The 26,453-nt window shown below is 39.0% G+C and overlaps 1 protein-coding gene across 1 annotated transcript in view; it reads left to right on the top strand.

Moving 5' to 3' along the window:
- The first annotated feature begins 3,037 nt into the window (after window positions 1–3,037).
- Window positions 3,038–26,453, top strand: part of p2rx5 (purinergic receptor P2X, ligand-gated ion channel, 5) — a 28,199-nt gene continuing 4,783 nt past the window's right edge. The window contains exons 1-8 of the mRNA XM_036580548.1: window positions 3,038–3,575; window positions 8,326–8,476; window positions 10,437–10,508; window positions 11,912–11,987; window positions 18,095–18,179; window positions 18,335–18,415; window positions 25,540–25,681; window positions 26,115–26,254. Of these exons, the coding sequence (XP_036436441.1) occupies window positions 3,442–3,575; window positions 8,326–8,476; window positions 10,437–10,508; window positions 11,912–11,987; window positions 18,095–18,179; window positions 18,335–18,415; window positions 25,540–25,681; window positions 26,115–26,254 (881 nt within the window). The 5' untranslated portion in view covers window positions 3,038–3,441. The remainder of the gene's footprint in view (window positions 3,576–8,325; window positions 8,477–10,436; window positions 10,509–11,911; window positions 11,988–18,094; window positions 18,180–18,334; window positions 18,416–25,539; window positions 25,682–26,114; window positions 26,255–26,453) is intronic.

The raw sequence follows: 26,453 nt of genomic DNA, 5'->3' as shown, positions 1-26,453 counted from the left end.
GTTGGGGCTTAGAACTGGCCTATAACTCTGCATAGCTTTTCTTTTTGCACCTCAAGCAGTGTGTGTTCTAGCGACGCAGCCCTAAAGCAGCTAACAGCTGTCAGTTCACTGTAATGAAAATACAGCATTCACTTAAACAGTGTACGACTGCAGCAGTTTGTATTTTATTTAAAATATAAAAATACAAACTCCACTCTAAAACAAGCACATGTGGGTCTTTACTACGATCAAATTGTTAAAAAATATGTAAGAACCGTGTTATTATCATAACTATTATTATTATTATTATTATTATTATTATTACTATTTTTAACAGTTTCAGTCTTGAAATCAGGAGGTGCTGCAGTTCCCTCAGCACCCCCACTTCCTGCGTTCCTGTAACACCCATATAAAAATTTGTCTGTGTTCTTGATTTCAGCTTTCCCCCATCATACCTTACTCACTGATAAAAATAATGTCATTTTATATGACGTTATATTGCCTCACAGCAAAAAGGACCTAGTTTCGATGCAACCAGGATCCTTTCTGTGTGGAGTTTGCATGTTCTCCGTGTCTGCGTCGGTTTCCTCCCACAGTCCAACGACATGCAGTCAGGCCAACTGGAGACGCTAAATTGCTCCTAGGTGTGAATGTGTGAGTGAATGTATATGTCAGTGTGTCTGTCCTGTGATGGCCTGACAACCTGTCCAGGGTGATTCCTGCTTTCTGCCCAATGACCCGCTAGGATAGGCTCCAGCAGTCCCCACAACCGAGAAGGACAAGCAGCTTACGTAATGTGTGTGTATAAATGACATGGGAAGTGATGTTGTTTAAAGGGAGCTGTGTTCAAAAGGTGGTTAAATTTTCATTTTTATTCAACATTGATAATTTCCCCCTACCTTGACAGAACACAAAACATTTTTAATTAATATTCACTGAAAAATAAATATTATCACAACAGCACTGCATCTATAATGAAACAAGTTGAGAATTTGAGGCAATGTCTAACGGTAGCTACAGTGAGGGGAAAGAAGTATTCAGACACTCTTGTTTTTGTTATTTAATATACTTTCATACTTCCGTATATATTCAGAAGCATGAACAAAGACGTGTATAAAAAATCACTGATAGATTAAAAAAGTCATCAACACCACAAATTAATAAAATGATCACTTTGTTGAAAAGCTGTTGTTGGCAGTCACAGCTTCGAGAAGTCTACAGTAAGAAGTAATTAGCTCTTTGCACCACTGTGGTTCAGTTCAGGCACTTTCCTCTTGGCAGTCTTACCAGTCTTGGGCCCAATCCCATTTCTTATTTTTACCCCTACCCCTTATTTTCGAGTGTCACCTTGCCCCTTGGAACTGAGTTACAAAGGGTAGTGGTTGAACTCTTCCCCTACGAAATGGAACAACCCTCAAATAAAAAGAACATTACTTCATTAACAGCTACTAGCGCTGCTCTGTAGGCGACCCTGCCAGTCTGCAGTGACAGCAGAGGAGGGTAAAGTTCAGCTCCTCACTGCTGGGCTTTAGTTAAATTATGGGAATCATATGCTTTTAAAGAGGGGGGATGCAAAATTATTTATTATCGCCCACCCCTAATTTTTCAGTGATATAAAGCTGAAGTCAGCTATTCGCCAGCTTCTTGTTCGAATTTTCCTGTTCTACCTTAAATGGAGCATTCTGGCACTTCAGGTGTCAGAACTGCTGGACTATTTAAGGTGGAACAGGAAATTTAGCTATCTGGCTACAGAGACATCGACATGCTACGAGCGATTTTTTATGCTTGTTATGAAGAAAAGGACCATAATAGCTTGAAATGACATTAAACTGAGATAATACAATAGTTTTCGTATTTTCTTAACAGAGAAAATACTCACATTTGTGCATTTCTTTGGTCGCTTTCACAGCCATCTTGCTGGTTTTTCTTTTTTTTCTCATAACACAGGAGTGTGCTTCTAAAAAACGTCCATTTGGAGGGCCATGTAGCCCTAACACTTCGCCCTACCTCTCTATCCCAACAAAAATCGGAACATCCTACCCATAGGCGTTAACCTGCAATACGGAGGGGTAAGGCCAAGTGGTAGGTGCAAGGGATGAAATAGGATTGGGCCTTGGGCATATCATGATGCTCCCACCTTCATACTTCACTGTTGGTATGGTTTGTACTTGAGAAATTATGCGCAGTTCTTCTTTCTTCTAACATGATGAGCTGAATTATTGCCAAAGGGTTCTCCTTTTATTTCGTCTGACCAGAGTACATTCTTCTAAAAGAGTTCTGATTTGTCTAAATGCTTGTGTGCTTCTTTTTCAGCAGAGGAGTTTTGCATGGGGTGTAGAAACAGAAATGATGATCGTGGTGCAGCTCATTGCTTATTGTTCTCAGTGTAACTTGTTCCTGCTTTTCAGATCATCCTGCAACTCTTTTGGAGTGACCACTGGCTTCTCACCTTCCTTATCATTATTCTAAGAGCGTGTTATGAAATCTTGCATGGCTCACCTGTCCGGAGACGATAAGCTGCGGTTCTGTGAACTTTCTACTTGCATATTATTGAACCAACTATGCTGACAGAGATGCTAATGTCTTTGCTATGGTTCTGTAGCTTTAGGAACATTAGGAAGCTTCTTCACCTTCATGTCTTCATGTTCACCTTCACCATGTTGCATGAAATCTTTCCACCCAAAGGCAAGGTCTTTTATAATGACACCATGATCACCCCGTTTCTAGGCCCTCACACAAAACTTCCCTGCTAAAACAGAAGCACAGAGATGTACATCTACAATTTGCAGGTGCAATTTGCATTAAAATCTGATTTACATAGCAAGCCTGTGTCACCACATTAAAGCATTTTATGCTATATAGTCATCCAGAGGAGGAAGGCGTCAAATATCTGTGTGTATTTTTATCTCATGCACTTGACTCTCCTCAGACGTGTTATCTGATAAGAGCAATATAATCCAAGCTGTATCTTTGCCTTCATTCTGTTTTCTTCTCTCAGATCAGGTGTACATACTCAACTATAGCCCCTCGACTCAGTTGGGGTGGGCTGGGGGGGTTATCATCTAAACGTCTCCAACGAGGCTAAAGTTAGTTTCTTATTCATAATTAGCCTTAAAGTTAGCTTCTTTCTTTTTCGAATTCGAATTTTTCCGTTCCACCTTAAATGCTGTAGCACCAACGTAACTGCTGCACCATTTAAGGTGGAACGGTAAATTCGAAAAAAAAAAAGCTGGCGAATAAGAAGCTGATTTAATCTTCGCGCTTCTTCTCGGCATTTCCAAGAACAGATCGTGTCACTGAGATAAAAAAAACACAGCATTTTCTGAAAAAGCCGCAGATATAAAGCTGAGGGGGACGGAAAAAAGAAACGTGTTTCCTATTTCACCGCCTGCACGCGCACTGAGGCGAGCTCATGACATCCAATGCTCGCTAGAGGTGACCGGCCACAGTGCAGCCGCGGGAATGGCACAGAGCTGGGGCAGCTTCTTCTACTCCCTTCTCGATTACAAGACCGAGAAGTTTGTGATCGCCAAGAACAAGAGAGTAGGGGTGCTTTTCAGGCTCTTCCAGCTGGGAGTGATTGGATACCTGATTGGGTAAGTCCTCCTGCTGCTTTCTCAACAAGTAGACCCTAAACACGGTGTAATGCCTGCTGCTGTTTTAATAGGCCAGTTTCTTCTACATTGCTCGTCCTGCCGCCCATAACCGTGTACGGCTATTTGCAGACCAGGGTTAGGCAGCTGCTCCGTGAAGCCCCTGAAGGAGCCCAGGCTGCGGGTCTGCCTGAGGCACTGGGTGTTAAAGGGGAACTCCATCGATTTTCCCCAAAATCTTACATAATTAAATGGTTAAGATGTCAACAAAGTCATTTAGAGCGGTTTGGTGTAAAATGCTCTGTTCTGGAGAAACTTGCAGAGTCCGAGTTGTTCACAGTGGTGGTGATAGGAACCAGACGACCACCTCTAAAGCTCCCTCATAGAAAGTTACTACATTAAAGGTTAGAGATATGCCACCTGATGACTGACACTTTGTTTTACGATAGTTTTGTGATAAAGTCTGGGCTTAAAATCTACTTCAATCCATTCTTGGTGGAGGGATACATGTAGGACGTTGTGAGGCAAAAAAAGAAATCATCATCAACATTACAGATACAAACTCAGAAGACGTCTAGGTTCACTGGTGGTTTTGGATAGTGGATAAAATGGCTGTATTTGTGTTGTAGACATGGCGACCTCCGGTTCCTATCAGCACCACTGTAAAGAGTTTCTCTACAATGAAACATTTCACAACAAACTACTCTGAATGATTCTGGGTTCCCCTTTAAGATTAAGCTGTGACTACAACATGGAAATACAAGCCAAAGCACTTTGATGCACTGTGCACATTTGCGTTCGATTTGGCTATTTGTCTATTAACTTTAGAAAAAAATGTAAAACGTTTATATTTCTCTTTACTCAGTGCATAATATAGTGTAATATAGGGTAATATAATATGTAATGTAGGGTATACATTTGTAATATACAGATCAAGAGAAAATGCAACCAACTTCTAAGACTGAACTTCAAAGCTGTGGAAAAATATTTCTGCAGATTCCTTTGAAAAACGGAAAGCAAGTCTCAAACGAATGTAAGCTGTAAAAATAAACACTGAAACTGAACACTGAAGATTTTGATGTTACAGTTGTATGCAAAAATTTGGGCACCCCTGCTCAAATGTTGTGATCTTTTCTAAGTGAAAGCAAGTGAACACATCCTCTACAGAGAACACCCTTCTGAACATTTTAATACACAGTTACTGTTTATACGCTGAGCTGAACATGCTTGAGAAAAATAAAGCTAAAATGTGGCTACTGCAAAAGGTATGGCACATTTCATATTTTATGTTTTATTTTTTTCTGTATAAGTTAGGATCAAGCAAATAAATAGACATTGCACTCTAAAGTTTGCAGGAAAAAATGTCACAACATAAGTTTGTAACTTAATCAAGAAACCTGAATGAAAAGGTGGTCTCGCTCCTGCTCTGTCTTTATGTATAATGTGTTACATTGCAACATATCTAACATTACACATGGCAAAATGTATAACAATGACATACCTGCAATGTGTGGGTTTATATCTATGAAATTATGATTTTTTGGACAGCAACAAGAAAAAGTTTAACAGAAAACATTAAAAACTTTAAATACTGGATGGATGCACTAAATGTACCAATACTAAATTTCTTGTCTTCACTCTTTGCCTTTATTACAGCCTCCATTCTTTTTTTTCCAAGTAATCCCAATAACAAATGTAGGGACTCATCAGTCCATAAAACCTCATTCCACATCTCAGGCGTCCAGTTTCAGTGTTCTAGTACAGTTTTACTTTTCTTAGTGGGGGCTTGTTAACAGCTACACATCCTTTCACACTCACAGTGCTGAGTTCTCTTCTCACAGTCGAAGGATGGACAGAAACACCTGTGGATTTTTTCTGATCTGAAGAAAGAGTGGAGCTTGATTTTCTCCTCTGTCTCTAAGATGAAAGCTTCAAGTGCTGTTTATCTGATAGTGATAGTTTTGGTGTCTACCAGGTCTTAGGAGTCCTATTTTCTCCGTGCCTGTAACCGGGGTGAGGCATTGGCAGGATGCAAATGAAGAGTGGTCTTTATTAGAGGCAGTCCCAAACTCATAGTCATCAGAGGCCAGGGTTAAATAACATTCTGGCATACGGATATTCTTATAATATATGATGAAGAAAGAAAAATATCAAGGACTGAAACAAGAAACAACAGATATTTTACAAAATGTACACTGAAATCAAGGGATTACATACATACAAATGAGGATGTCCGCCACAGGTACGCATGGCTACACATTTAAAAAAGATGGTTCTTCAAGGGTTCTTTTGTAAAGAAAATGGCTCGGCATAGCACCAAAAAGGGTTTTTCTGTTGTTACAACCTTGACATTCTAACAACAGAAGAACCCTTTTTGGTGCTATGTAGAACCCGTTTCAAAAAGGTTCTATATAAAACCATCTATAGCACATTCTCCATCAGTCTGAAGAACCATTTCACCATACAGACTGTTCTTGGAGTGTTCATGGTTTTATGTAGAACCATTTTCTTTACTGAAGAACCCTTGAAGACCCATCTTACACAAGGCTCTAGGGTGAAGCCAAAACTGGAGAGAGCCATTCTGAGGTGGACTGGCCCAAATGCTGGTCCACAGGAGGAGTAATAAGCATTGTGCAGTCTTTACCATTTTTAGGGCATTTCTTTAAGTCTTTATCACAGATGGCAGGGTCAAACAGTAGGAAGACGCAAGAACTTGACAAACGACTCAGAACTGCAAGATTCACAATCAAGCACTGAAACAAGAGGAAAATGTATATGTGTGTTTTTACCAGTAAAAGTACTATACAACATTACTATATATATATATATATATATATATATATGTGTACAAACTAGATGGCCAAAAGTATATGGGCCTCCCATATTAAGTTCAGGTGTTTCAGCCACACCCATTACTAACGGGTGTATAAAATCAAGCACATAACCATGCAATCTCCATAGACAAACATTTGCAGTGGAATGGGTTGTACTGTGACTTTAAACATAGCACTTTCATAGATTGCCACCTTTGCCACAAATCTGCCCTGGTCAACTGTAAGTGCTATTAATGTAAAATGGAAGCGTCTAGAAGCAGTAACAGCGTGGTCACAAAATGGTAGACCACAAAAACTCACAGAATGGGGCTGCTGAGTGCTGAAGCACATAGCATGTAAAATGGCCTGTGCTTTGCTGTATCGCTCGCTACCTGCCTGTGCAAACATTAAACTTTAAATAAATAAATAGAAATTCTACACTAATATTTGCAAAAAAGAGTGATATTTCAGTGTATTCTCTATAGAGGAATTGTTACTTATTGTCACTTAGAAATTGAACAAGACATGTAATATGAACAAGGCCACCCAAACTGTTGCATAAGACTCTATATGGAACTGTATTTTTAGTATTCAATTACAAAACGTATATGGATGGATAAAAGGACACATCACATTGACCAAATCTAAGGAGTAATCTAACTGCTGGTGGTTATTCACACTTTTTACACTTGTGTCCTTGTGGTCCATTTACTGCTGCAGAGATTTATTAGAATGTGGCACCAGCCTTTCTCTACTTTATTACACTAGTGCTCATTACATCACTGTACAGATGCCAGCTGAGTCACACTCATCATTCCCGTGTCCTTACACTTCGTAGCGACATTGAAAACTTTTAAAGTGATGCTACGGCCAAATTTACACTATTTTCTCAGAATTCCAAAACTACAGACAAAGTTCAGGCTTCAAGTACTGTTGTTAGCTAGGCGCTGCACTTTTGTCTATGTTTATAGATGTGACAGTGTCGGAATCCACATAAGCAAGTCTGTTTGAGAGTATTTTAAAGCTCAGTGTGGTTTGAGGTAAGTGTGTGATGAGTTTTGTGAAGTTTTCACAAAGCTAGCTGGCGTCTATAAGCTTCCATTACTTGTTAGCAACATTAGCCTTCAGCTAGATCCAGTGAAGAAAGAACCACATTTCACACACCAGGCTTGTGTTGATCAGGTACCTTGATGAGGGGGGAATTATGTAAATTCATTTTTTTGGCTGAAACATCACTTCATTCAAATTCATTCAGATGTGCGCAAATGATTTTCTGGGAATTTCTGATCTCTCATGCCATCCTACAGTGAAAGCGGAAATATTGTACAATAGAGAAAATCGTTGAAGCTACATTACTAATAACTTCTGCATCTAAAACCATTCACACTATACTTTTCTTATGATATGCAGTAGTGTTGCATTACATAAGCAGTGTAGACCAGGGTTTCACTGGGCCACCCACACTCTGGTGGTCCTGGGGCCAATACTGAGGTGGAGCAAGTGGTCTGGTCCATAGTGGGCCAGTGATGGTACTAATGGTAATAATAATAATGATACTTACCAATAAGAAAGAAATGTAAAATGGTCTCAAACAGTAAACAATATTAATACAGGTCATGCAACAGTGGTGCACAAAGCAACTTCCCCGAAGTATCAATCATCTACTTTAATTAAGCTTAATTTGCCACCTTTCTGCCTGATTTCAGGTATAAAACAGGCCTATGTTTGCCTAATCTGTTGATATTTAATGCTTAGGGATACACATGGCATGTTGTGGCACCAGAAAATTGCTGTGTTGAAAAAAAAATATTTTTTTGTTTTTTGGCCTTTGTGCTTTCTAGCGACAAATAGGTGGACTTTGAGGTAGAAAAGATTGAGAACCTCTTGTGTAGACCTTTCTTTTTCCTTTAATCTGCAGCATTGTTGGGTTTCTTCTTTAGGTGGGTCTTCTTATGGAAGAAAGGTTACCAAGAGAGAGAAGAGGCCATCCAGAGCTCTGTGTTCACTAAGCTTAAAGGTGTTGCCCTCACCAACAGCACAGATCTAGGCCTCCAGGTATGGGGCGCAGAAGACTACGTTATACCTTCTCAGGTGAGTGCAATTCCTGAGCCGAGGAGATGTACAGAGATTGTTCCTTCCAATAAATTTCAGCAGACAAACACCAATTTACACTGAGGAACCTTGACTATAAGAGCTGGACCTTCATTTCAGGCCATAAATGTCAAAATACTATAAAAAAATAAGGGAATAATTAGCGTCCATATGGGATTCTCATAGTATGTTAGCATAAAGCTAACTGGGATACACATAAACATTGTTTGGTCTTTTCTGTGTGTGATTTTAAAGATGACTGCAGACTTTCTTTCCACAGGCACTAGGTGAACTTTCTTTGCGCTTGGTACAAGGTGAACACACACACCCTACAACCTTGTGGTTAGCACACTATAACAGGATGCTTGTGTGAAAACTCAGACTGAGACAAAAGTCTAAAAACAACTGAAGGTGATGGATTTTAACCAGATAGGGCCTCTTTTATACATTTTGAGAATAATGATAGAATAATTAAAGGAATACAGGAGCAGTCAATATCCATGCATAGCATTAAAAAAGCATGGTAATTGGTAATAGACCATATGCTACAGATGCAACAGATACAGACTAGGTTGCAAAACTCTGGAGTATTTCTTTAAGGATGGCACCAAATGTACATTCCACCAGCAATAATATTACTCATTACATCTGGTCAAGATAGTATACATATGGCGCTTTTGTCTTATTTTGTATTTTCACACATACATCATGTACTAGTGTGCTAACCACAAGGTAGCACTGTGTGTGTGTGTGTGTGTGTTCGGGTGCACGTTTCACAGGCAGTTGTCTCTAAAAACACACACTAAAGCATTGGGTGCTTTGAGGTTTCCAAAGTTTTGTAAACCTTACCATTGACACACGCTGTTAATGTCATTCAGCAACATTCGTATCCACCAGATGTTAGGCCACAGTAGGGCATGTGGATGAATTATCTATAATTAATAATTATAATGATATCTAGAATACAATAGAACACAATAAAATAGTCTTTTTCAGGGACATCTATGCTTATTTCAGCATGACAACAGGAAAAAACATTCTGCACTCGTTACAGCAGCAGGGCTGCATAATCAGAGAATGCAGACACTGGACTGGGCTGATAATGAAATGAAAACGTGTGCCGCATTATGAAGCACAAAATATTACTAAGAGGGACCCACATGGTTGTGCAGTGGAAGAATGGCAAAAAATCCACTTTCAAAACTGGATCAGTTGGTGTCTACAGTCCCTATTTGATTATTATGCATTGTTAAAAGAAAAAAAAAGGCAATGGAACACAGTAATAAACATGCTCCAGCTTCAAATATGGAATAAAGATATAGTTACAAAAAAATGTTCATAAGGTAAAACTTGTTTTTTAAACTGTTTCTAAGTTAATACAGATCAAACGGAGTTTACTAATCACAGCTTTTTTTATTATTGAAATTGAGGTTTGTAAATGAGATGAGAAACTGTAATAATTGAAAGTGTTACAATATGATGATATGATGTGGAGTGTCTTTGTAATCGACTAGCAAATTCGTCCTTGAATTGGAAGCCAGGACGTATCTCGCACGCTGTTGCTGAGGCTTTATTTTTAATGGACAATATTCACTTAACTTCTGGCAGGCACTGACAATCAGATTTATTTTAAAAGTCTCTAATGAACAAGCTGAGGAATCTAAAGCTGCAGGCTACTGCAGGTTCAGAGGCGTTTGCCAAAGTAATATAACTATTTAATTAAATGTGTAAGGGAATATTTCATGACCACAAGGTTAATGTTTGTTTGAAACTAAAAGTCTAAAATATCATTCAGGATAAATACTGGTGAAGGCGTTAAGCAGAGTAAAGTCATATTTTTTTCATGAGGTTAATACGTGTGAAAGATGATGGTAATTTTCAAGTTTCCCATTATATAGTTAGCCTTGCATTGCTTGGTCATTTTTTAAACTTATATCTCCATATTCATTTGCTTTTCAAGGGGGATAGAGTCTTCTTTATAGTGACCAATTACCTCGAGACTCCGAACCAAAGGCTGGGCTTCTGCGCGGAGGTAAATATACTAACAATGCAAAAAGTTACTTTATACTGACACATGCTTAATAGAAGCTCAAAACTGAATTTCACAGATATTTAAACATTTCTGCACGATCCAGTCACTGAGATGTAAACAGAGTCATTCAGAGTGGTTTGATGTGAAATGGTTAATTGTAGAGAAACTTACATAGTCTGATTTCTTTACATTGGTGCTGATAGGAACCAGGGATCACAATATCTACAGCACAAATATAGCCAATTTATTTACTCCGTCTGTCTGCCCTGTGATGGACTGGCGACCTGTCCAGGGTGTATCCTGCCTTCTGTCCAATGACAGCTCGGATAGGCTCCAGCACCCGCCGCAACCCAGAAGTATAAGCAGTTTAGAAGATGTGTGTGTGTGTGTGTGTGTTTGTGTGTGTGTGTATTTACTCTCCAAAACCACTAGTGAACCTACACATCTTCTGAGTTGTTATATGTATGTTAATAAAGATAAAACAGTGATAACTTTTAGAAGCGTTAAACACCTCAGACGTCTGGTTCCTATCAGCACCACTGTAAACAATTCTGACTCTGTCTGTCTCTGAATGACTTTGTTTACATGTTAATCATTTAATTATGCAGAGATTTTTAAAGATCAGGTGGATTCCTCTTTAAGTATAAAGGCAAGGATTACTTTCATTACTTGGAAAGATGGATGCTGTGTGAGCTTTTTTCACTATAGAATCTCCAAGTATAATGTGAAGTATACACTGACCAGCCACTTCATTAAGTGCACCTCCTTGTATCTACACTCACTGTCCATTTTATCAGCTCCACTTACCATAGTAGTCCATCTGTTCCTCTGCATACTTTGTTAGCCCCCTTTTATCCTGTTCTTCAATCGTCAGGACCCCCACGGGACCACCACAGAGCAGGTATTATTCGGGTGGTGGATCATTCTCAGCACTGCAATAACACTGACGGTGGTGGTGTGTTAGTGTGTGTTACGCTGGTGTGAGTGGATCAGACACAGCAGTGCTGCTGGAGTTTTTAAACACTGTGTCCACTCGCTGTCCACTCTATTAGACACTCCTACTGTGTTGGTCCTTCTTATAGATGTAAAGTCAGAGACAGCAGCTCATCTGCTGCTGCACAGTTTGTGTTAGTCACCCTTTAGTCCTTCATCAGTGGTCACAGGACACTGTTGGCTGGATATTTTTGGCTGGTGGACTATTCTCAGTCCAGCAGTAACACTGCGACACTGAGATCAGGTGTACTGAATGAAGTAGTCGGAGAGAAAAGAAGACTAACCACCAGCATTATAAATTTGTAGGACGATTTTATTTCTGGCTGATGACATTTCAGCTATTTTGAGGTCCATTGCAGTGCACATGATCTACTTTGTGGTTATTGTCTTGTTCATCCGAATGATTTCAGAGTCCAAAGGTACCAGACGGTCTTTGTTCAAGCAGTGCTGATTGTACGGAGGGAGAAACAGTCACAGCAGGTCACGGTAAGGAAAATGTCTGAATGGAAGTTTGGAGAAAACCCACACACAGTTCTGTTTATCATGTGATTTACAGTAAATGGATGCTTGCTTTTGACCTACTCAGACCAAAAGTGAAACAAAGAAACTAAAGAAACTTAACCCTTAAAAGTAAAGGTGACAGGTGACGTTCTGTGGAGTGATGCTATACAAGAACCACCTTTGGTTTCCTGTTGAACCTTTCAAGAGATGGTTCGTTAACCACTTTAAAGCATATTTCTGATTTGTACATACTCTTCTCCTGTATTCACATGATTCCCACTGCTGTTGTCATCTTTATTTTCATATGTAAAGAACACAACGCTGCTCTCGGAACAAAACCTCGTATCTTGAAAATGATAACTTTACAGGAGAAGGAAAAAACATACTGTACTTTCAGTATAAGTCAATGGAACCAGACTTCTTTCCAAGTCATTTTGTTTTGGTCCATTCATCATGAAATTCACACACAGTGTGAAGGGCATTTTCAAATTATGCCAAAAACTAAAAAACGACAAAAATGGAGATACAAGGTTTTGCTCCGACAGCGGCGATAAGTTAACAGAGCCATAAATTTGGAATATACTTCACACTTTAGTGGCCTTTTTTTTGCTACTCTGATGAAGCAAATCAATAATACCCATTCCCACAGCAGTGTGAATTGCATTCTGAATGAATGTTGTAGCTTCTTGCTCTGTTTCTTGCTTTCTTGCTTGCTGTATAACAGTACATCCAACAAAAAAGGCAGCATGGAGCTTCTTTTATACAGTGATAGGAAACAGTAGCACACAGAAAGCTCAATTCCACCTGCTGATCTATTTACTATGAGCAACATGGACATGTACATGGCAGATCTGAATGGATCACCGACAGTTCGTTAGGTAAGATTGGCTTAAGTGAATACGCCGGCATTGAGAAAAGGAATGGGATGCTCTGGAGTAGCCACTCATGAGCCTGAGTTCACTATGCCCAATGCCAAGTGTCGGCTATAGGGGTATAAAGCCTCCCGAGCCTAGGGCTGTGGAGCAGTGAAACTGCTTTCTCTGGAGTGATGGACATGGCCGATCTACTGTACTAGTGAAAAAAAGGTTGCTAAAAAGTGCTCAGTTTTAAATGATTCAGTTAGCATTAAATAAATTCGCATACCACAACAGTCAGCCTGACAGCCAGCCATAAATATCCACAAAGCTTGGTCATTGTGTAAGTCTGATGTCTGTGTGAGTAAAACATAGATAATTTTGGCATCTTAAAGTGATCTTCTCACCCTGTCATTGGTCTGCCTGACCAATTTCGACAAAGCCTTAGCGGAGGAATTAACTCTAGTACAGTTTAGACACTTTGTGAAGAATTGATAGAACGAGTCTTCAGCAAAACCAAGACCTTTTCAAATGATCTTAGGTTATTACCAGTGGCTTTGTAGGGATACAGCACTATAGCGCTAATGCACAGGAGAACCACAGGATTTTAATTTGGCTGTGGTGATGGAGCTCCATTCAGTCAGTACCTTTGGGATTGGAGTGATCCAGAACTGATCATTGGCAATAATTGGCAATAACTGTACAATACTTTCAGTGCTTTATCCTGCAGGCTACTTAGGAAAGAACAGAAAGCCTGTTAACTGAAAACATGGTTCTGTTATCTTAGCCCTGTCACAGTTGCTACATGATCGCCTCAGGATTAAATCGGCCATAACTTCCTTATTACTCAACCGATTTTCACCAAATTTGTTTTATTATAATCCTAAGGCACAGATTAATCTAGGTTGCTCACAGGGATGAGGGAGTAGCTAAGTAGCGCACTACTTTTTGTAGCGCCTACAAATTTTTGTGTAGCTATAGTGATAATTTTTGCTACAATTTTGCTACAGACTTCAGTAAATCCGCGCAAAATCTGAACCACAGAACGCGGCCGTTAACCGGGCTGGTGACAACGTGCAGTCCTGACTGAGCCCCAGATAGTTCGAGCAAACAGGCAAGCGCTGATCACCCCTTACTAGTAGGCTTAGCTCAGGGGTTGCAACCGAAATGTTAAGAAGAGCCATTTTGTCCTTTCAACGAAAATGAAACCACCTTGGGAGCCACAACATGTTATGTCCATTTTACCATCTTGGCTGTAAATAAGTCTCAGTTTGTGCTGATGTGCCAGTACAGGCTAAAAATATAAATGAAAATGCAGACTCACTTTGCTCTGCTTTAACCTTTAGCTCAGCTATAGCCATTTTTCTCGCTCCACAGTCAGGAAACTCTTCTGTGAGTTTCTTGTAAAAAGTCTTTCAATGTTCGACTTTTTACGAGGCTGAAGTCGCTTCTCATTCGCCAGCTTCTCCTTCAAATTGTCCTGTTCCACCATAAATAGTGCCTGAGAACTTCAGGTTTGTGTAAGACGTTAATCTGTTATGAATATCTACACGGATTAAAGAATGCTATAATTTACCGAGCTACAAGGCTTTAACCATCATTGTACATAAGTACTACATCAAGTTAAGACCCCCTGAACAGACAAATAAATAAAATAAGCTTAGTATAAAATCAGAGGAAAAACAATCACACTAACAGGTTCTCTGTGCATCACCAACCACACGGCCATATCTACACATAAACATCACACAAACAACACGCGTCACACAAACATGAGCGTGGCTCTCAGGTGTTTCCTCCATTATATAATGCTGCTCTGTAATGATACTGAATGCAGTCCAGCAGCGATGTTGACCGCCTCAGAATGGCGGCACCGTTGACGTGCCTGGCTGGACCCAACGCAGCATCTAGATATGTATATCTATGCTCCTAATGTCCCTCAGCGGGACGTGGGGGGCTGAGGGTGCTGCAGCACTCCTGATTTCAGGATTGCAACTGTTAAAATGAATAATAATAAAACTTTCTGAACTTTATAATAATTTGATCGTACTAAAGACCCATGTGTTATCATTACCTTGTCAAGCTTGCAACAGTAAAAGAAAAAGCCTTTTTGGTGCTATATAGAACCCTTTTCAAAAAGGTTCTCTATTGAAACTAATACATTTTCCATTCATTCTCCATCAATCCGAAGAGCCGTTTCACCATGCAAAGAACCATTTAAACATGAAATGGTTATGGTTCTAAATAGACCCATTGCCTTTACTAAAGAACCCCTGAAGAACCATCTTTTTTAAACCAGAATTTCAGAAGAGGATTCTTTGGAATTTAAACTGCGTAACCAAGACGCATGTGTTAATGAAATGTATGTGTAGAATGTAGATAAATCATATCTGGACATGAGATGCATGAAATGACAAGAGTAAATTGGCTCCTAACAGCCCACATAACCTGCAGTAGAGCATCATGGCTGGAAATCACACCCACAGAAACAGTGAGCAGAATGTGGCTTAACCTCTTTCAGGCCCATCGTACCGGCCTCAGATTCATGTCACCTCTGTAATGCTTAAGGCACTGTTTTTAATGGAATCGTTAGGTGAAAAATCACAATTACATGATTTTCCACTTACCCCAAATTCATTTAATCAGCTAAGACATATTTAGTTTCAAGTTTTGCTTTTTTTTAGTTTAGAACTAGGACTGCTAGGCTAACAGTGCTAACAAACACTGGAAGTAAATAGTCACCAAAACTGTCTCCACAAATACATGCCAGAATCCTCATATACTTCAAATTACAAGTTACATAAGCTTGTGAAAAAAAAAGATTTAGTAAAAATACATTCTAGGACTATTTTATCGTCTGTGTAACGTCCAGTTTTCCGATACAATTCTGTTATTTTGAGGTAAGCGTTGTTTATTTTTGTCCATCTCCATTGTGCTCGCCTACTGTCATGCCATATGTACCTAAGAGCTGCGTCCAGTGAGTCACTGGTGGCTCCAGCATCAAACTGACACCTTTCTTCATGAGTATTTTAATGTTCAAATACACGGTTGAGGCTCATTTGCGCAGAAAATGTGTTGATTACACCTGATCAGCTTCTCCACTCTATAGAGCATCTGTGTTGTGAATTCTTTTGGCCTGTCTTTGGTCATCCTGCACGGAATGATACCAAATTATGCTTGAGAAAGAAGTGACTCTGGTTATCCTAAATGGCTGCCCCTTTACCCCTTCGACATGGAGAGGTTTTTTGTTTTTTCAGTTCATAAAGAATCACATTGTGTTCTAAATCACATTGAGTTCTCTGCAAGTCCTGAATTAAGACCTGGATGTGGTTTGAGCGAGTTGCGAGAGGTTTTGGGCATGTATTTACAGGAAATGTCTACTGACATCCACTGTTTGTCAGCTGTTAGACTAGCAGCTTCTGTTCTAAACTAAAGAAGCAATGTTTGGACACCAAACATGTCTTGGCTTAAATCTCCTTAAATCTTATGGGTTGATTTCCTGGACAGCTCCGGGCATGTCAAACTGGGAAACTTCCAGACCAAAGTACTGCAGAGATTAGCGTTTACCCTCATCTAACGCTCTGAATCCAGTTCATGAAAGCCTTGCTAAATAGCTGATAAGCTAAATAAGGTGTGTTTAAAAAGTCTGCAGTGTTTCGGCCCTCGAGGACTGGAGCCGGACACATGTCCTAGACTACACAACATGGAGATTCTCCATTGAAAGGAAAATGTAGTCCCAGACTAGGCCTAATCCATGTCTGGGAAACCAAATGTTTTGGGAAGTCTATAATGTTAAGTTTTAAATTGAAATATTTTATCCTTCAAAAGTGTAGCATAGATGTTTTCTGTAATATGAATCCATTTGCGTTGCAGATACATGTATAGAATTATTGTAATATGATACTGGTAAGGTACAATGGAGCAAAATGCCCTCTGGATTTACTCTCACAACACTAAATGGCACCAAACATTAATACAGTCCTCTCCTGTCAACACCTGTTTATTGGTATATGCTGTGAATTGCAGTGGTAGGAGATTCAATCTGAGGGATCTGATCATTTACCATTTTTACTATTTTTAAAAAGATGAATGTTTCTAAGGCCAGACCTGGAAATGATTATAGTACTGTTCAACCGTTAGGGACCAGCCTTTAATTTATTTAATTTAAATCAGTATTTAATTTACTTTTGAGCACCTTACTGCCACTTTTTGCCAATTTAATTCCATGGTATGAGTATGAAAGGATCAGTAGCTGTCATGAAGCTGTTACTGAGAAAAGGAACTTCACACTAGGATGCTGAAGTTGGACTTCTGAGATGTAGAGTAAAGTTTTAAGGACTGTTGAATCGGGAGGATTACTCTCGGTTCATGAGAAGCAGGAAATGCAACTCAGTTCTAAGACTGAACTTTAGAGGTGTGGAAAAATATCTCTTTAGATATCTTAAAAAACTCAAATCAGGTCTTATGAAAAGAATAAAGTCTGTAATAATAACACACACACACACACACACACACACATACACATCCTCTAAACCGCTTATCCTTCTGGGTCACGGTGGGGTGCTGGAGCCTATCCCAGCTGTCATTGGGCGGAAGGCAGGATACACCCTGGACAGGTCACCAGTCCATCGCAGTGTAATAATAATTTTAATTTTTATTAATATTATTAGTAATATTAGTGTTAGTATTAATAAAGGAAGGTTCTGCTGAATTTCCTGTTTGCTGCTTTTTTCCTGACACTGAAAAATGAATAACTTGTACTTTATGGCTGTTTTGACTGTAAATTAAATAAATGAATGGTTGCTTTCTGAGTACTGTATATTGTTTGATAAAAGCCTTAATTAAGGTTTTCAGATGTGTTAATTCATTTGTTTTTCAATCGTTGAAAAACTGAGAAAGTTGTGCTACATTGAAAATGAAGTTATAATAAAATTTACATCCAGAATGCATCAAATTTCCAAATCCCCAGGCAAGTTATAAAGATGACTGTAAATAGATCAATACAAAATGTTAATCATTTTAAGCCTTCTTGTTCTCAAGATTCTTGAAATATTGAATACAACTATTGAAAATACCTTTTGTTGCCTATGTTGTACTATTTAAATGTATATGCAAGTGAGCGTTGTATATAAATTGACAAAATTATTCACAAAACAAGTGATTCCAAACTTTTGAATGGCACTACATTTGTGTGTATTTCAGTAATAAACCAATCTTTTCCCTTGTGTTCTGGCTCAGGTGTGAAGACGGGGCGATGTATGAACGAGACGGCTACGTGTGAGATTCACGGCTGGTGTCCTGTCGAACGCAGTCACACACCCTCGTAAGCAATCAGCACGTTAAACTGTCACATGACCTGCCCTTCTTCATTATTTATGCAAGGAGCTCGGCTTACATTCCCTCAGCACCTGACGTCATACAGCCTGATACGGGAAAGTCCTCTGAAAAGTGTCTGAAGCTTGTGTTTTCATCATTTAGGGAGCCCTTGCTGGGAGAAGCAAAAAACTTCACCATATACATCAAGAACTTCATAAGATTTCCAAAGTTTGAATTCTCCAAGTAAGTCACACTGACACATGTGTTGAGTAGGCAGGGGTGAATGTGTGTGGGCAGAACATATCCTGTGCTCTTAGATCACACAAAGCTTGTGCAGCCATGTTTCACATATCTGAGCAGTACGATAAGAAAATTAAGAAAGTATTCATGCTTGTTGTATCTAAACCCCCCATGTTTTGTAGTAATTCTCATATTTCAAAAGGGTTACATTCTCGAAACGCCCAATGGGATATTGTCCAATCAGATTTTTTCTCTGTGGTATATAGGTAGATACAAGCTAAGCTAGCTCTTCCATTGGTTAGGACTTCAGGAGCTGAACTGAAGGCTGTACATGATAGATTACCATATTCATTAGGAAGTGACAGAGGAATCAACCAATCACTGTTTGACTTAGAATGGGTGGGACCAAAAACAGGTTTCAGTTAGCTGATAGAAATGTAATATAGCTGCAGCTCTATGTCACGGCTCTTTACTTAAAGATTAGCTGTAAAACATACAAGGTAAATATATATATTTTAATATTTGTTACACATTTCAAGTAAAACATGGAATGACATCTGAGTGTAATTAGACTTGAAAATATGTCCATGTGCTCCAGCATTAGTTTTGCACCAACATACTCATAGAAATCCCATATATTTCAGTATTAGAAATTCCATATATTTATATATTAGGAGGATGAAACAATGCCTATAGAAAAGCTGTTTTGAATCAACAATTTCCTATAATTTCTATTTGAACAAGTGAACAAAAGTTATTAATAGTAACAAAATATGTTTAACAAGCAAAAAATTAAATTCTAACATATATTTTAATATGTTAGAGTTCAGTTCTTACTAGCAAGAGTTAATGTTTTTTTACAGGTAATTTTAATGAATCATGTACGTTTTACTTGTATGAATTATATTTGAAATGTAAAATTTCTATGTGGTAATAATTCAGCTTTCACCAGTAAGAAATTAATTTGAATTTCTAATAATTACATATTTAGTTGTTTTTTTGAAGTAAAAAGATGTAAACACAAAGTATTGATATTAATGTATGTTTACTTTCTATTTGAACTTAAAAAATAAATAAAGTAGTAATTAGTAAAGTAGTACTAGTAGTAAAAATGTGGTCATCCGTCCAGTTGTGAAGTCTCAAAACTCGTTAGGCCTCAATTGACTTCTCAGGACTGGTTAGGCAGGTCATGAACTGTCATTGGGAATATTCAGCTGATGACAATTCCAAAGTGTTATAAATTCTTTGACTCATCAAATAGCCATGGTCTCAACACTCAACAACTATGGGCTTATCCTAGCAGCTGGCTGAGAATCTGAAAATAACGCTAATTGATGCCTACAATGCAGTGAAGGCTATAAAAAGATACCAAAGTGCTTCCAACTTGGAATTTCCAGTGGCACAGAAAACACTGCACAGATAGATGGAAGAATGGATTTCACTGAATATCAGCACTTTCTGGAAGTATTTGTGACAGTCAAGAAACCGGAGCTGAAAAGTGTCTGGCATCTACAGCAGGACAATGATCCAAAACACACCTCAAAAACCACCATTAACTACTTCAAAAAATGCAAGTTGAAGCTTTCGGCATGGCCACTCCTATCCCCTGACTTAATCTTTGAAAATTTGTGGGTAGATCTTAACCCCTAACATGGCCAGGGCCTACCAGCAGGCCCAAAGTTTTGTCACACATGTCTATAACCTAAGATTAGCTCAGCAGGTTTGCGCTGAAAGAGTAGTTACCCTGTAGTTACTGAATAATAAGCCTGGGATTTTCAGGGGTTAAACATGCTATGCCTTCAAGACTAGAACTAGAAGTGTCTGCTAAATAAGGTACTGACTGGATGTCCAAACTTTTTCTGTTTTTATATTCATCAAATAAAATAACTTGCAGAATTTGCAGAGAAAAATATTATATTATAGTTATTTTTTAAAAAGGTTGTGTTTACCTTTCACTTCACAAAGTAAGAAAATATGTGATTTGGCCAGGGACCCAAACATTTGCTTACAACTATAAGCTAACAGTTAGTCACACGTGATTGTTTATATGGTGAAAAGCCTGAAATATAAGAAATAAATGAAAGAATATGGAGTTCTGGAGTGGCTGCACCAATATGTGCGAATGATAAGCATCAGCCGGAGTTGCATCAAGCTCCCTGCCGCTGAGCCCTGGAGAAGCAGAATCACATTCTTTGGAACAGTTGAGGTCTGGGATTAACTGGAGCACCATTTGCAGTCCAGATCTAATCGGCCCTACATCAGTGCCTGAATGCTCTTGTGGCCGAATGGAATCAAATCCCAGTAGCACTATTTCAAAAAAAGTAGAGTAGAGGCAGTTATAGTTACAGGGGGTGTATGGGGGTGGTGCAACTCCCTATCAGTACCCTCAGTTTCAAAAGAAATGTGGGTAAGCTGGTTTTTGTAAACATGTTTTGAACATATAGTAATTAGTAAAGTAGCGATAGTAGTGGAAATGTGGTCATCCGTCCAGTTGTGAAGTCTCAAAACTTAACTCGTTAGGCCTCAACTGACTTCTCAGGACTGGTTAAGCAGGTCATGAACTGTCATTGGGAATATTCAGCTGACGACAATTCCAAAGTGTAATAAATTCTTTGACTCATCTAATAACCATGGGCTTAACACTCAACAACTATGGGTTTATCTTAGCAGCTGGCTGAGAATCTGAAAATAACAATAATTGATGCCTACAATGCAGTGAAGGCTATAAAAAGATACCAAAGTGCTTCCAACTTGGAATTTCCAGTGGCACAGTGAACACTGCAGATAGATAGAAGAATGGATTTCACTGAATATCAGCAATTTCTGGAAGTATTTGTGACAGTCAGTCAAACTGGAAACTGGAGCTGCAAAGTGTCTGGCATCTACAGCAGGACAATGATCCAAAACACACCTCAAAATCAACTATTAACTACTTCGAAAATTGCAAGTTGAAGCTTTCGGCATGCCCCCCCCCCATCCCCTGACTTAATCTTTGAAAATTTGTGAGTAGATCTTAACCCCTAACATGGCCAGGGCCTACCAGCAGGCCCAAAGTTTTGTCACACATGTCTATAACCTAAGATTAGCTCAGCAGGTTTGCGCTGAAAGAGTAGTTACCCTGTAGTTACTGAATAATAAGCCTGGGATTTTCAGGGGTTAAACATGCTGTGCCTTCAAGCCTAGAACTAGAAGTGTCTGCCAAATAAGGTACTGACTGGATGTCCAAACTTTTTCTGTTTTTATATTCATCAAATAAAATAACTTGCAGAATTTGCAGAGAAAAATATTATATTATAGTTATTTTTTAAAAAGGTTGTGTTTACCTTTCACTTCACAAAGTAAGAAAATATGTGATTTGGCCAGGGACCCAAACATTTGCTTACAACTATAAGCTAACAGTTAGTCACATGTGATTGTTTATATGGTGAAAAGCCTGAAATATAAGAAATAAATGAAAGAATATGGAGTTCTGGAGTGGCTGCACCAATATGTGCGAATGATAAGCATCAGCCGGAGTTGCATCAAGCTCCCTGCCGCTGAGCCCTGGAGAAGCAGAATCACATTCTTTGGAACAGTTGAGGTCTGGGATTAACTGGAGCACCATTTGCAATCCAGACCTAATCGGCCCTACATCAGTGCCTGAATGCTCTTGTGGCCGAATGGAATCAAATCCCAGTAGCACTATTTCAAAAAAGTAGAGTAGAGGCAGTTATTGCAGCACAGGGGGTGTATGGGGGTGGTGCGACTCCCTATCAGTACCCTCAGTTTCAAAAGAAACGCAGGTTTAGCCTCTCAGTGTAAGGAAGTCGCTGCTGTCTGAACAAAACCTTGTATGTCCATTTTTGCCGTTTTTCAGTTTTTGACATAATTTGAAAATGCCTGTTGCTCTATACATTGTGTGTCAAGTTTATGATAAATGGACCAAAAGAAATGGCCTAAAATGACTTTGAGAAAATTCTGGTTCCATTGACTTACATTAAAAGTAAAGTATGTTTTTTCCTTCTCCTGTAAAATTAACATTTTGGAGATACAAAGTTTTGTTCCAACAGCAGTGAAGTGTGTATGTATATGAAGGGCTCTTGTCAAAGAGGGGATTTCTGGAAACACAGTGCTATGTTTGGACTCAGATGACTCTGCAGATAAGACCGCTCTGTATGTCTCGCCTTTACCCCGCTCTATTTATACACACAGCGTCAGTTATGGGATCACCAAGGCTGCTCTTCTGTTGTTTGGGACGCTATGACAGCAACTCTTGGTGCACTACCGGACAGGTGTCACTGTGGAACGGCCTACAAGAGCCAGCATAGCAAGGACTAAGATTGCTTTACTGTTCACACTCAGCTTTCATGGCCTCTTGTCCTGTCAATCCTGCATTCTTCTTGTCATTTAAACAATTGTGTTCTTCTCTGAATGCTGTCCTTGCCTCCTCTCAAATAGCAGCCTACATGACACCTCCAGTCAGGTTCATATTTTTCAGTTTGAATTACTTTACATAATGACTAGCAGTGGAAAAAAATGATAAAATATTGATAAGTGCTGACGTTACTGATATTACTGGTATGGCAACATCAGAGTTGTGTTTTGCTTGTAAATAATACATCAGACTCAAAGTACTTTGGTGATAAATTCACAGCATCGCAGTAGCTGGAAATAACTTTGGTTTTATCAAGAGAGCATCAATGAAACATGCCATTTAAAAGATGGATTTGAACAAGAGGCCTACAGTCTTAGTTAGTCATGGCAACTGGGCTTCAGGCTGGAACTATGGATGGTTCAAAGGGTCAAAGTAGGGTTAACATTAGCATTAAGAAGGGTGAAGTTATTATTAGTTATTAATGCATTCAATTTGACACCACAATTTACTTGTGGCCAGTTCCCACTCACTAGCTAGGTCTGGGATGGTGATGATTAGGATGTGCTTCCTCTGAGACATGCTGCAAATGCAGTGTCACTGTACAGCTCAACACGCTTGGAGGAGAACACTAACTGCCAGTTTTGTCACATCTGATAATGGACGCACGTGTTAGCCAGCATCATGCTGAGTTAGGTGGGTGTGGACCAGCTTAACCACCCAGAGAGAGCCCAATTATGCTCTCTTGGAGTCCCACTCGCGGACGGCTGGGGCATCATTAGGACCAATCTAATAAACAATTATTAATACTTTTAATGATTATAGAGCCTATTGGCGGACTAAAAGATTTCCATTGTTTTCACACTTCTTTTTTTCTACAGTAAAGAGAAAAATTGAGATGAAGGGTAAATTTTACAGAAAAAAAGTTTTACCATAGAGTCAAAGTAATAAATCACAATTTTGCACTGTATGTCACATCGCAATAATTAGCATATTGCAAATCTGTAATAATCACAATAATCTTGTGATGTATGCGCTTATTAAGACAGCAGTAGGCAGTGATCAGAGAGCTCTGCTAGTGTCCAAAGTGCTGCTGTTTCAAATCCCAGCACTCATGTAGAAGAAGGTCAGCGTGAACAGCTGGGATAACGGGGCTGACATTTTGTCCCACTACTGCTGAGTTAACCACTTAGCCAGGAGCTGCTAATACAGCCCCCTGGGGAGGAATAGTCTACAAGTGTTTGAAATGGTACCTTAATCACTATTTCCTAAATTGGAAAAAAGGAGAACAATATGGGTCAATGGCATGACACGGATCTTTTGATCTTTTTTTGCCTTTTTTAAAAAACTAATAAAATCATATGTTAAAACAGACATCAAGCACATCTACTACATCTCTCATACATAACCACTTTATCTTTTCCAAACCTTTTTTGTGTATTATTCATTTTTCACTAAGTGAAAGAGTCAAAATATCATGTGGTGCGACCCTCTAACCATTAGTGCAATTTTGAAAACTTGTTTGAAATTACTGAAAACTTTTTCATATTTTTATTTTGCCCTATTTGGCATGCCTTCAGAAGTGTTTTGCCTTTCTGAGCAAAGCATTTTGTATTTGAAGTTTTATCATGATATACTAACATAATTGTCCATAGTTGTTAACTTTTTTAAATATCATCTGGTGCGACCATCAAGAAAAGACCATTTTGAGACTTCAATGTCAGGATATGACATCATACACCAAAATGCCAAGCATCTTTAGAAATATTTGAAATATTTGAAAGGTTTGTAAGACTCAATTAGGAAAAAAAACATCTACTTAAGTACGGCTGTGGAGTTGCCAGTTATGGATGTCATGTAATGTGACCTCAAAAACCAATGAAATTGCATCTGTTTTGATTATATCTTTTATTATGAATGTTGGTGGGATGAAGACCTCTTTTGTTTAGGTGGTCAGTGTTGTGTCTACTAAATTTATTGAATTTGAAAACCGCATGTGGTGTGACCGTGACCAAAATTAATTTGGTGCAACCACTGTGTATGATATAAATATGCCTTTTATAGGGTATTCCTGTTCTTTTATAATCAATTCATGATCTAAAAATGTGCTGTTTACTGTTACTGTTTAATGCATTTTAAGGCATTGTTAAGAGTCTCTCTACTCTTCTGGGAAGATGTCAGAACATTGCTGTGAGGATTTGATTGCATTCAGCCACAAGAGCATTAGTGAGGTCAGGTACTGAGTGTGGAAGATTAGTTCTGGATCACAAACATCAGTCCAACTCATCCCAGAATGCTCCACTCCAGTTTACATCCCTCTAGTCGATGCTTAGCATGGAATGGGCTCAGGTGTGGCTGCTCCAGAGCGTCCCATTTTATTGGGAAATGCTTTTCAATGTGTGAGTGCAATTAAGTGCCTGTGTCAGCAATGGATGCGTCTGCTAGTCACTTTACTAGACAGGGTGTCTGGATACTTTTGGGCGTATTGTGTAGAACCCTATTATGGTTAGAATTTATGATTCATGGAAAACAGTATCATTTGCTAACATTATGCTGTTGAATCTTGGTGGTGAATCTTTAAACCAGACAGTGCACTGTGGGTATTCTGTATCTGCTAGAGTACACCTTTATGCTTTCAGACACAATTACATAATGGCAGACTTCCAAATCAGTGCACTTTACTGTATAAAGACTAGGGCATGGTTTCGGACATAGTCTTGAATCCTTTCTCTAGCAGAAATGTGACACTTACTGTTTTTCCTCTTTCCCCCTTAAGATCCAATGTTCTATCCACCGCCAACAAATCATATCTAAAGACGTGTTACTACGACAAGGACCACCACCCCTACTGTCCCATCTTCCGCGTTGGAGACATGGTACACTGGACTGGTCACAATTTCCAAGAAATGGCTGTCAAGGCAAGTATCCCTGATGTCGTTGTACAGTTTTAATGTGTTTAAAATGTCATTAGATGTCAATGTGCCACAGCTTTGAACAAATGGAGATAAAGCATCACAGCAGTGAACTTCCCACCAAAGCAGAGGATGGGAGAGGCTTTGAGGGAGGATACGAGGTTCGATTAGTATGGAATTGATTTCATTATGAGTTCCTCTTGCTCATTTATTACTTGGCCTGTGTTATGTCCACAGAGGAACTCTTGAGCAGTATACAGGCCATTACAGTCAATTTACATTAGTTTCACTCTAATGCCACTTCCATGAAGTGGTCTTGCTCTTTAACAATGTATGGAGAAAAAGAAATAATGAAGCAGATCAGCAGAAACTTCATGTGTAGAGCCATAAGCTAAGTTGTTTTGTTTTTCTTGTCTTTCTTTGTCTCACACTTGCACAGGGTGGGTCTATTGGAGTGGTGATTGACTGGAACTGTGATTTAGACAAAGATTACTCCAAATGCAACCCTGAGTACAGTTTCACTCGCCTGGACACTTCCAAACACTCAACCAATTCTATCACCTCGGGATACAACTTCAGGTGTGCTTAACTTGCCAGTGTAAGCTTGTCTCGTTTAGAGAATTGAATAACAAACATCAGAAGTTTGACTTTGCCGTCCTTTTTAAAAGTAATATTTGTTTTTTGTAGTTACTTTTCAATTTCAAGTGAGAGCTTAGTAGTCATGGATGCACAGTGATATAGGAATCGTTTCAATATTGTCAGATATTCGCTAAACAAG

Source organism: Colossoma macropomum, unplaced genomic scaffold, assembly GCF_904425465.1.
Source record: "Colossoma macropomum unplaced genomic scaffold, Colossoma_macropomum, whole genome shotgun sequence".
NCBI classification, from domain to species: Eukaryota; Metazoa; Chordata; class Actinopteri; order Characiformes; family Serrasalmidae; genus Colossoma; species Colossoma macropomum.
Note: the sequence above shows the minus strand (reverse complement) of the source record. Positions and strands in the feature narration are given on the sequence as shown.